The 12,384-nt window shown below is 36.2% G+C and overlaps 1 protein-coding gene across 1 annotated transcript; it reads right to left on the bottom strand.

Moving 5' to 3' along the window:
* Positions 1–238: 238 nt before the first annotated feature.
* Positions 239–12,384, bottom strand: LOC128557296 (electron transfer flavoprotein-ubiquinone oxidoreductase, mitochondrial-like). Its single transcript, XM_053544539.1, has 5 exons — positions 12,145–12,384; positions 10,445–10,613; positions 9,502–9,684; positions 6,598–6,819; positions 239–3,099 (listed from the first exon to the last, which is right to left on the bottom strand). Exons 1-5 carry the CDS (start codon positions 12,382–12,384, stop codon positions 2,936–2,938), a joined length of 978 nt encoding a protein of 325 aa, XP_053400514.1. The 3' UTR covers positions 239–2,935.

Here is a 12,384-nt window from a genome sequence, read left to right as displayed (position 1 = left end):
TCTGCCTTTGCGACCTGTGCAGACCAAGATCAGCCTGTACTCTGCATTGTTCGCTATTCAGTCAGTAAATTTTCAGTGAACACCCCTTTGAATAATAAATGGTATTGCCCAAATTGAATGATGGACCAGTTCATGGCTAAAGGTTAATCAACCTTGGTCAAATTGAGCATGGAGGAATTTTGTCAAATACATTTAGGCTGGCTGTAAATACTTTCTGTAAAACAACTTTACCAGAGTGTAAAATTTGAATGAACTGTTTATTCATATCTATATAATGGCAGAAAATTTTAACACAAAATCATACAAACATATGTCAACAAAATTCATACACACAAGCTCACATGTAACATACATAAAATATGATGATAAAATAATATTCTAGCTACCACGAAAAGATGAAATGAACATAAAAATTTCAAGTAAAGATATTTCATTTTATTAACAAAACAAACAGACATGTTTCACCCTCCAGCTTAGGGCTAGAATAACATTATTTTCAAAACATACTATAGTGCATATAGTTTACTATACTTCTGTACTGGATACAATATATTCCATACTGGACAAGGCAACAAAATTGCTACATATCTTCATGATGTCTTAATCATAAAAGCTGTACATACTAAAATATATCCATATGAATATCAACATCGATGAATGCCAGACACAATCATTTTGTGGATTTTTTTTGTACATGTTAAAAAAGACGGATTAACCTTTATCATGCTGAACACGACTTATTCTGCCTTTGCGATCAGTGCAGATCATGATCAGCCTGCACATCTGTCAGTCAGTAACTTTTTGGTATGCACCCCTTTTAACAGTTAATGGTGCTGTCCAAATTGGAAGATAGACAACTTCATTATTATAGAAATTTAGCAGGGTAAGGGTTAATGTCTGTCAGATTGTTTTCCTTTTACTGAGAAAAATAAGCATAGAGTAGAAAGCTTATTTAACACTGTTCTGTCAACAGGGGTGATATCTGGACATGTAACAATCCAAACAACTGTACTGGATTGTCAAATGTTTTTAATGGGTACTTGCCAAAATCGCCATATTGTAGTACAACACTAAGTCTTAATAAGCTAATTTTATATGCTGCATGAATCATACTACTGAGAGCTTTTTTTTATGTTTCACACCTTACACTGTGCATTTTGCCATGAATGTATATTCCCTAGAATTCTATAGATCAGCTCATTTGTTTATTCTAATTAATAAACACTACTTCGAAATATTTGACATGAAACTGAAGTTGTCTCCCTTAACAAAATTACTTCTTTAAGGGAAACAAAGCGAACTTTCAAGCTTAATACTATATCACATACAGTGTAACCCCTTGAAAGTGAACAACACTAGAATGTATTTGTTGCACAGAGGTTGTTGCTTTGAAGAGGTAAATTTACTAACAGGTCTGAAGATACCTGCTATTGTAGATGTAGAGATGTTGTTCACAGAGGTTATTCTGTATGTTTATGGTAATAACCTAAAAAATTTGTATCAATGATATTGCAAGTGTAATGGCATGTCGATTAGTAAAGAGCATGTGTACCCGCTGGGTACAAAATGCCAGTACATGAGTACAATACAGTTCATTGCCATTAATTATGTGTAAAGTATAGTTACAAATCATTATCTTAATTTAAGACTTTTATCCTCATTCCCTGAGCAACAATTTTCAGAAATGACTAATTTCAGAGAAAATACCCCACACAAAATTTCCTTTTTTACATATAAATACATATATGTATCAACCTTGCACACTTCTATCATATGTTGCCACTAATGTACATCAAAACATAGAGCTCACAATATGATCTCACCTATTCTAAGATCAAATTATACAGGGTCCCAGGTTATAAATCTGAGTTTGAAAACCAGTCTCAAACTCTAGCATTTCACTGGTTGTGTGTAAGCTCAATTTTGAAACTGACCAACGACAAAAATGTATACATTTACTACAAATTGTCATCTTAAATTAAATACACACCCATCATTTATGCAATTTAAGTATTTAGATATCATTACTTTCTCCTGGTCCTTTACATAATTAAGCTTAGGGCCTATGGATTAGCCTTGGACAGCATACAGGCTTTTTTTTGGTTACACTTGTTTAAGAAATTTTAAGCCTAAATAATTTTGTACAGTGCAAACTTAAATGAAATTTTTCACATTTAAAAGCCAATACTAATATAATATTCTATAAAATAATGTTTTGATAAAAATTTGCAAAACAAACCCTTAAATTGTTTTTTAATCTTACAAACAAGATTAATAACAGAAGCATTGCATGTCTTATGAGCAATTGATTCCATGAGGAGGCCTTGTAAAGGGTTTCATTTTACTTTAGATTTACAATAAAGAAATATAATGCTAGTATACTGTAACAAAGATTAATGCCAGTGTACAAAAAAAAATTTAAATTAATTTACATAATACATTAAAAATTACTTTGAAAGTAAATAAATGGTTTTACAAATTAAACACAAACATAAATGATGACCCTTAATCAGAAAAGTAAGGTTTTTCATGTGCTGTTTTAATGGTGTTAAGGAATTACTTACGGACTGTTTCATAAAAGTTTTATGGCATTTTACAAAATCAGTCATGAAAAGTAAATGCTTCAGACTAGTTGCAGAGTCGTGACAGAAAGCTGTGAAAAATGATTACAGTCATTACCGGTAAAAAAGATTGTTTCATGCTGGCTACAGAGCCGTGAAAAAAAACTACATGCACACCTAGTATCTCTGAATTCTGGATAAGCCCTGTTGTAACCACAGATAAAAGAAAACAGAAACAAAGCAATAAAACACAGTGTAGGCAAATCCATTCTAATTTCATCAGCAGTCAACAAATTTCGTATCACATGAGTTTTTTTTCACACTCCATTCTAAATATCACATAGTACACTAGTTTATACCCGTAAAATCATATTTCACATTCCATTATAAGCTGGTCCTTCCCCTCCTTGAGGACACACCCAATTAATGTTCTGTGTTGGGTCCTTAATATCACAGGTTTTACAATGTATACAGTTCTGTGCATTTATCTGTAACCTTTGACCTAAACCGTCCTCTGTCTCTACATACTCATATACACCTGAAAATAAAATACAAAGTATAATAACTCACCTATAGAGAGCTCGATTATGAGGAAATCTCAGTTATAAGGAACTCATTCTTCTGGCATGAATTTCCCCTAAATATATTTCATATGAAAAACACACAGCTATAACAAATCGGATATAGCGAAAACTACTGTAAATAGCAAATGTAATGTTTTTTCCCTTCAAATTCTTACAAGCAGTCTGTAAGACTAAAGGGCAACAAATAATACAGCCGAAAAAATGCAAAGCTAAACAAGAGCTGTCCGTAAGATAGCCAAGCTCGACTATTCGAAATATTGTCCCAGAAGCAGGAAAATATTACCCAAAAAGGTTAAATATCAAAAGAGTTTTAAGTTCAAAAGGGGGAATAATTTGACCAAAATGCATATCAGTTATGGGACTTGCTGCTGTCAACTAGTTTTATAACCCTGAAGGCACATGTGAATTTTCAATTCAGTATCTGTATTAGTTTTGGAGATAGAAACTTGCATGTAAAACTTTAACCAGAATTTTCCAAGTCCAAAAGGGGGCAAAATTTGCCCAAAATACATGCCAGATTTATGGGACTTGATCCAGTGAGGTTAGTAATTGATCTAGAAAAAGAAAAAATAAGTTTCAAATCTATATGCCTTTTAGTAATAGCTGTATGTACTTGCACGCAAAACTTTAACCAGAATTTTCTAAGTCCAAAAGGGGACATAACTTGGCCAAAATGAAGGTCAGAGTTATGGGACTTGCTGCTATCAACTAGTTTTATAACCCCAAAGACACATGTGAAGTTTCAAATCAATATCTGCATTAGTTTTGGAGATAATAACTTGCATGTAAAACTTTAACCAAAATTTTCTAAGTCTAAAAGGGGGCATAATTTGCTCAAAAAACATGTCAGAGTTATGGGACTTGACCCAGTGAGGTTGGTAATTGATCTAGAAAAAGAAAAAATAAGTTTCAAATCTATATGCCTTTTAGAAATAGCTGTATGTACTTACACGCAAAAGTTTAACCAGAATTTTCTAAGTCCAAAAGAGGGCATAATTTGGACAAAATGAAGGTCAGAGTTATGGGACTTGCTGCTATCAACTAGATTTATAACCCCAAAGACACATGTGAAGTTTCAAATCAATATCTGCATTAGTTTTGGAGATAGTAACTTGCATGTAAAACTTTAACCAAAATTTTCTAAGTCTAAAAGGGGGCATAATTTGCTCAAAATACATGTCAGAGTTATGGGTCTTGACCCAGTGAGGTTGGTAATTGATCTAGAAAAAGAAAAAATAAGTTTCAAATCTATATGCCTTTTAGAAATAGCTGTATGTACTTGCACGCAAAACTTTAACCAGAATTTTCTAAGTCCAAAAGGGGGCATAATTTGGCCAAAATGAAGGTCAGAGTTATGGGACTTGCTGCTATCAACTAGTTTTATAACCCCGAAGACACATGTGAAGTTTCAAATCAATATCTGCATTAGTTTTGGAGATAGTAACTTGCATGTAAAACTTTAACCAAAATTTTCTAAGTCTAAAAGGGGGCATAATTTGCTCAAAATACATGTCAGAGTTATGGGTCTTGACCCAGTGAGGTTGGTGATTGATCTAGAAAAAGAAAAAATAAGTTTCAAATCTATATGCCTTTTAGAAATAGCTGTATGTACTTGCACGCAAACTTTAACCAGAATTTTCTAAGTCCAAAGGGGCATAATTTGGCCAATGAAGTCAGAGTTATGGACTTGCTGCTATCAACTAGTTTTATAACCGAAGACACATGTGAAGTTTCAATCATATCTGATAGTTTTGGGACCAGAAACTAAGAATTCAAGTCGATTGACAGGTTATGGGACTTGCATGCTATCAACTTAGTATTTAAAACCTGAAGACACAGAGTGAAGTTTCAATTCAAATCAATATCTGTATAGTTTTGGAGATAGAAACTTGCATGAAAACTTTAACCAAATTTTCAAAGTCCAAAAGGGGGCATAATTTGCCCAAAACACATGCCAGAGTTATGGGACTTGACTATATGCCTTTAATTGATGGCTGTATGTACTTGCATGCAAAAACTTCAAGGTGTGACGCCGACGCCGACGCCAGGGTGAGTAGAATAGCTAGACTATTCTTTGAATAGTCGAGCTAAAAAATGCAATTATATTACTGTTCTTCAATTTAATGCTGGTGTTGAAACAGCTTTACCCTTTCGCACCAAATCAAGTGTTTTCTTCTTAAGAAGAATATTTCAGTCAACTTTCAACAACTTTATTGCTTTTATCCATTTTTTCTGATTTGGTAAGCTTTCTACTTAACTGTCTGTAACTAGAATTGTCACAGGAGTGATGAATTATACTACCACAATACAGCCTTGTCGCAGATCTAAGCCAATGTCAAAGCTGAATTTGCTTGACCTTTGACCTACTGACCTCAAAATCAATAGGGGTCATCTACTGGTAATGATCAACCTCTCTATGAAGTTTCATAATCCTTGGCCCAAGCACTATCAAGTTATTGTCCAGAAACGGTTTAAATGTTCCCGTTCACTCTGACCTTTGACTGTTTGAACTCAAAATCAATAGTTCTGAAGGTATCGTCTGAAAACTGTTTAAATGTTCCGGGTCACTGCGACCTTGACCTGTGACATACTGACCTCAAAATCAATAGGGGTCATCTGCTTGTCATGACCAACCTCGCTATCAATTTTCATGATCCTAGGCCCAAGCGTTCTGAAGTTATCATCCGGAAACTGTTCCTGGTCATTGTGACCTTGACCTTTGACCTACTGAACTCATAGTCAAATTTGACCTGTATTTCATAATGTTACACGTTCACCAAAATTTATGATCCTAGGCCAAAGCATTCTCAGGTTATCATCCGGAAACCGTTTAACTGTTTAGGGTCATTGTGACCTTGAACTTTAACCTACTGACCTCAAAGTCAAACTTGACCTGTATTTTCTGACGTTACACCTGTGTATTAAAATTTTTATTTAAATCTGTCAAGCCTTTCATGTGTTATTGTCCGGAAACCATGAAAACTAATGGACCGACAGACAGACAAACTCACTCCTGTATACCCCCCAAACTTCGTTTTGTGGGGGTATAAAAATCTAAATTGATCTGACAACATCCTTCAGATAGTGCAAGATCACTTGCTGAAATCAAACAGGTGGGATTTTTAAACTTCATCTACTTACATTTTGTTTTAAAATTCCTTGTATTTCACCATAATCACAATGCCGGACATGTTCTAGATAAAATCTGGTGCAGACAGAACAGCCAAGTGATACATTCTGACAGCTAAAAATGGTCAGTCATAAATGTTCTAAACTACTATTTGTGCTCATATCAGGTCTGAACAAAGTTCTTTTTTAATTACTTTGACACCAATTTCAGAACAGCATTCTGGAATGCAGAACACTCTTCTATGTCTCCAATGGAATAAGCTCATTGCTTCCTGGCACAGACTCATAAAGGGAAGTAACTACAACAAACCACCCTTACTAACCTGCAGGACAGAATCTACCCTCTGGTCCATCATAAACTGTCAGGTTGGTTTTAACTGGAACGGTGTCATCCATCAATGTGAGATGAGCTGGCTGATCATGATCGTGGTTTGTTCCAGTAAGTGCCACTGATGACAGGAGATCAAAAGTGATCTCACCATCTGGTTTTGGATACTCAATAGGTGTGCACTCTGATGCAGGTTTTAAATGGGTGTGATCAGCACCTGTATGTAAAAAATTCATAGAATTCTATTGATAACGAAACACAATACAGGAAAAGGCAAAATGAAGAAGTCATTTTCAGTTTTGTATTAGTAAAGAAAATAAATCCAACAATTTGATGTTTTAAATAGAGATATCAGCCTGTTTCCATTTTCACACAGATTAGAACACCTTATCATTTTCAGTCTTACCATTTATGAACAAACAAGTAGACCAAACAGTTACATCTACTGTTTATAAAAGATTTACAGAGCTCTATGCAACATAATACAATAGCACATTTTATTAGTTATCTTTATGTTGTTTCCTCCTATAAAAACATAATTTAGAGTAGAAATATTTAACAACCATATTAAGCTTACAGTCAAACTTGTGGTAACAATGACCTCCTGCATGTGCAGTCAGCAGCCACTGATTTTCATTTCATAATCCACCTTCTGACTCCCATTTAACAGTCATGCTACACCTATTTTCTACTCAATTCTTGACTCGCAATCAAAATTAAAGAAATTATCATACTTTATTGCTTTTGTTAATTCTACACACCAATAGTGTCTTCCATTTAGTAAAACCGGAGAACATTTTTCATACTTTGGCCACATTTCATAGATACATATTATACTTTCTACAGAAAATGTATGTACTCCTGAAAAAATCTGTATCTGTGTTAAATGAGAACTTATCTGAAGCAACCAATTTGTTTTTTTTTTCCTAAACACAGGTGAGACTGTGTACCATTGACATGTAGGGTTGCTAACTAAATATACTAACTAGAAAATGCTTTTGTAAAAAAGTGCATGTCTCCCCCAATGCAAAGTCCTATAGGCAAGAAGTCAATAGGGGTCAGGAGCGAAAGTCAAAGAGACACTGATGGTTGGATGCAATAGGGATCATCTACTTGGCATGTCCAGTCATCATGCTAAATTTCAACACTCGTGGCCTAGTGGTTCTCAAGTCACTGTTCAGGCTCCTGTGACCTTGACCTTTGATCAAGTGACCTCAAAATAAATAGGGGTCATCTACTCTGCATGTCCAATCATCCTATTAAGTTTCAACATTGTAGGTCAAGTGGTTCTCAAGTTATTTCCAAAAAATGAACAGGGCACTGTGACCTTGACCTTTAATAGACTGAACCCAAAATCAATAGGGGTCATCTACTCTGCATGTTCAATCATCCTATAAAGTTTCAACATTCTGGGTCAAGTGGTTCTCAAGTTATTGATAGGAACTGTTTATCAATGTTCAGGCCCCTGTGACCTTGACCTTTAACGGAGTGACCCCAAAAACAATAAGGGTCATTTACTCTGCATGAACAATCATTCTATGAAGTTTCAACATTCTGGGTCGAGAGGTTCTCAAGTTATTGATTGGAAATGGTTTTCCATGTTCAGGCCCCTGTGGCCTTGACCTTTAACTGAGTGACCCTAAAATCGTTAGGGTTCATCTACTCTGCATGACCAATCATCCTACAAAGTTTCATCATTCTGGGTCAAGTGGTTCTCAAGTTACTGACCGGAAATGGTTTTCAATGTTCGGGCCCTTGTGACCTTGACCTTTCAAAGAGTGACCCCAAAATCGTTTGGGGTCATCTACTTTTTATGACCAATCATCCTATTAAGTTTCAACATTCTGGGTCAAGCGATTCTCAAGTAACTGACCAGAAATGGTTTTCAATGTTCAGGCCCCTGTGACCTTGACCTTTAATGGAGTGACCCCAAAATCAATAGGGGTCATCTACTTTGCATGTACAATCATCTTATGATATGAAGTTTCAACATTCTGGGTCAAAGGGTTCTCTTGTTATTGATCAGAAATGGTTTTCAATGTTCAGGCATGTGACCTTGACCTTTGACAGAGTGATCCCATAATCAATAAGGGTCATCTACTCTTTATGACCAATCATCCTATCAAGTTTCAACATTCTGGGTCAAGTGGTTCTCTAGTTATTGATCGGAAATGGTTTTCAATGTTCAGGCCCCTGTGACCTTGACCTTTAATGGAGTGACCCCAAAATCAATAGGGGTCATCTACTTTGCATGTACAATCATCTTATGATATGAAGTTTCAACATTCTGGGTCAGGTGGTTCTCTAGTTATTGATTGGAAATGGTTTTCAATATTCAGGCCCCTGTGACCTTGACCTTTGACGGAGTTACTCTTCATGACCAATCATCCGATGAAGTTTCAACATTCTAGGTCAAGTGGTTCTCTAGTTATTGATCGGAAATGGTTTTCAATATTCAGGCCCCTGTGACCCTGACCTTTGACGGAGTGACCCCAAAATCAATAGGGGTCATCTACTCTTCATGACCAATCATCCTATGAAGTTTCAACATTCTGGGTCAAGTGGTTCTCTAGTTATTGATCGGAAATGGTTTTCAATGTTCAGGCCCCTGTGACCTTGACCTTTGATGGAGTGACCCCAAAAACAATAGGGGTCGTCTACTCCAGCAGCCCTAAAACCCTATGAAGTTTGGAGGTTCTAGGTCAAATGGTTCTCCAGTTATTGCTCGGAAATGAAGTGTGACGTACGGACGGACGGACAGGGCAAAAACAATATGTCTCCTGGGGGAGACATAATTAGTTTGTTACCTGTTGATAAAGCATATTAAAATGAAGGGGACTTTACACGACTTTAATCAGTTTTTCTTTTACAAAAAAAAAACATCTTTATATGAACTAACCTTCATGTTTCAAAGTCCAGGGCTCTTTCCCTCTACATAAAATAGTGAAAAATCCTGTATACATCATGCCACCATACAGACCTAGAATGGTGTTGAACGATGGACGGACATTTCGGACTTTGTATAACTCTTCCATTACCCAGCTGTTCTTCAGTCTTTCCTCATATATCTGTGGCTGTGGATCTGATAGAATGCATAGAATTAAAGGTAAGTTGTAGTAAAGGTCACATGATGACTTCATTTCTAGCTTTACTGCTGCAGCAAGACCACAGGTGCCAATCTTTGCTTTGTTGATTGTTTTTTAAGTCAAAGGGACATAATGCATGTCATATGGCAACTTTTTAGCTTTTACAGTGTAAGAAGTCTCAAGGAATTTCTTTGGTACGAATACGTTCCTAGGCATAACCCACCACCTTTCATATGCAAGGTAAATGGCTTCTTCTTATGAAATAAAAGCAAGGCTTGAATGAACGTAGGTAAGGGCAGATGCTCCAAAATCAGACACCTTCACCATTGGGCCACAGAGGCCCTTGTTCATTTTTGCACTGTTTCTGAATGGATGAATGTCTACCCCTTCTGTGAGGACTTCAATCAGCCGTAGAGCCAATGATAGAAATAGCAAGTCACAATTATTATAATAGTTACTAAACTTATTTAACCAAATAAAATTATTTCATCTGATTTTCGTTAATATACATTTACTAACATGGATACATTTATATGAGAGCTTTAACCTTTAGCCTGCTGGTGGCAAGAGATTCTGCCTTTGCTACCAGTGCCGACCAAGCTCACATCTGTGCAGTCTGATCATGGTCTGCAACTGTTCGCTATTCAGTCAGTAAATTTTCAATAAACACCCCTTCGATTAATAAATGGTATTGCCAAAATTGAATGATGGACCAGTCCATTTTAGAAATTTAGCAGGGTAAGGGTTAAAACATACTTGTAGTACTAGACTGGAAATTTTCATCACAGAGTGTTTCAAACACAGATTCTGCTGCGAGTGTTCCACTCTTCATGGCTGTATGTGTACCCTTTATCTTAGGAACATTGAGAAATCCAGAACTACAACCAATCAAGCAGCCTCCTGGGAATGTTAACTCTGGTATCGACTGAAATACAACATACACATATCAAGACAAGAAATCTGGGTTTGTGAATTTTTTGACAATTCTGTTAATGTCCCCCTCTTCTTTTTCTGTTGGGTTTTAAGTCACATGACATAGTTCAGTTGATATGATGAATTTAAAGCTTTATTTAAGTGTGGAAGAATAACCCAGGTGACCCTCGAGGTATTATGGATGGACTAGCACCTGGGTAGAACTAACACCTTCCAGAAGCCAGATGCTTGACCTCAAACCCACAAAGGTGAGTGATCTGCAGTGAAGCCAATTACCTCAAAGAACTTAACCATTCTGCCAAGGAGGTCTCATCCATTAAAATCTTAAATGTTTGTTTCAATCTGACATGGAAGTCCCATCCATTAACATTTAACATGTTTTTTTTTAATTTGAGCTTATTTATAGTTGCCACCTGTAACCAACAGGATCATACCAGTCTTGGGCATTAAAGACTAAAATGACTGAAAAAATGTTGTTGTTTCATTGTCAAAATAAAAAAATTAAGCTATCTGACCTTACTTTTAATGGTCTGAAGTAGCAGTAATCAAACAAGAGCTGTCACTATTGGTGACAAATGCCCCCAAGTAGGCCCAAGAATGCCACAGTTGTATGCGCACGAAATCACACATCATTTTGTGACCTTGTAAGCGTGACACATCTTCTCAATATGGTAAACATTTGTGTCAAATCATTTTCAAATCTCTCTATAAATGGCAGAGTTATGGACCAGACAAGAAACTTCTAAGTGTGACCTTGACCTTGGAGCTAGAGGTCTGGGTCATGCACATGACACCTCATCTCATTATAGGGAACATTTATGCCAAGTAATTTCAAAATCCCTTCATCAATGGCAGAGTTATGGACTGGACAAGAAACAGACTATGTTTACCTTTGACTTCTAAGAGTGACCTTGACCTTGACCTTAGAGCTAGGGTAGTGGGTCTTGCTCATGACATGTCGTCTCATTATGAGGAACATTTATGCCAAGTAATTTCAAAATCCCTTAATGAATGGCAGAGTTATGGACCAGATACTAAACATACCCTGTTAACCTTTGACTTAAAAGTGTGACCTTGACCTTGGAGCTAGGGGTCTGGGTCTTGTGCAAACATGTCGTCTCATTATGGTAATTATTTATGCCAAGTTGATTCAAAATCCCTTCATGGATGGCAGAGTTATGGACTGGACACGAAACAGACCATGTTAACCTTTGACCTCTAAGTGTGACCTTGACCTTGGAGCTAGGGATCTGGGTCTTGCGCAAGACATATCGTTTCATTATAGTGAACACTTATGCCAAGTTATTTCAAAATCCATTTATGGATGGAAGAGTTATAGCCCAGACAAGAATTTACCGGACGCACGGACAGTGCGATTTTAATATGCCCACCTTCGGGGGCATAATAAAAATGCATGGCCGACAAAACCACTAAACATCACATTTTAGTGCCAACAAACTCATATGCTTTTACAGTATCTAACATTTATCATCAAAAGAATAAACAAACAATTTCATCAATACCTGGAAGCCTCCTTCATTGAGGGCTCTAGCACCATAGCCAATCCGATTACCTCCCTTGAAGGTGTCAATTATAGCAGGATGTGTCTTCCATCTTTGGAATTCTTGGAATGGACTGATGTATGGGTTTGTGTAATCTAAACCGACCTGAATTTCAAATAATACATAGATGAGTATTTTAAAATATCTATGAATGAAAACCTGTGAACAAAACAATTTCAGATTAAAACAACTTTTGATCAT

The sequence above is a fragment of the Mercenaria mercenaria genome, chromosome 5 (genome assembly GCF_021730395.1).
Source record: "Mercenaria mercenaria strain notata chromosome 5, MADL_Memer_1, whole genome shotgun sequence".
Taxonomy (NCBI): Eukaryota; Metazoa; Mollusca; class Bivalvia; order Venerida; family Veneridae; genus Mercenaria; species Mercenaria mercenaria.
This window is presented reverse-complemented; position numbering and strand designations above follow the sequence as displayed.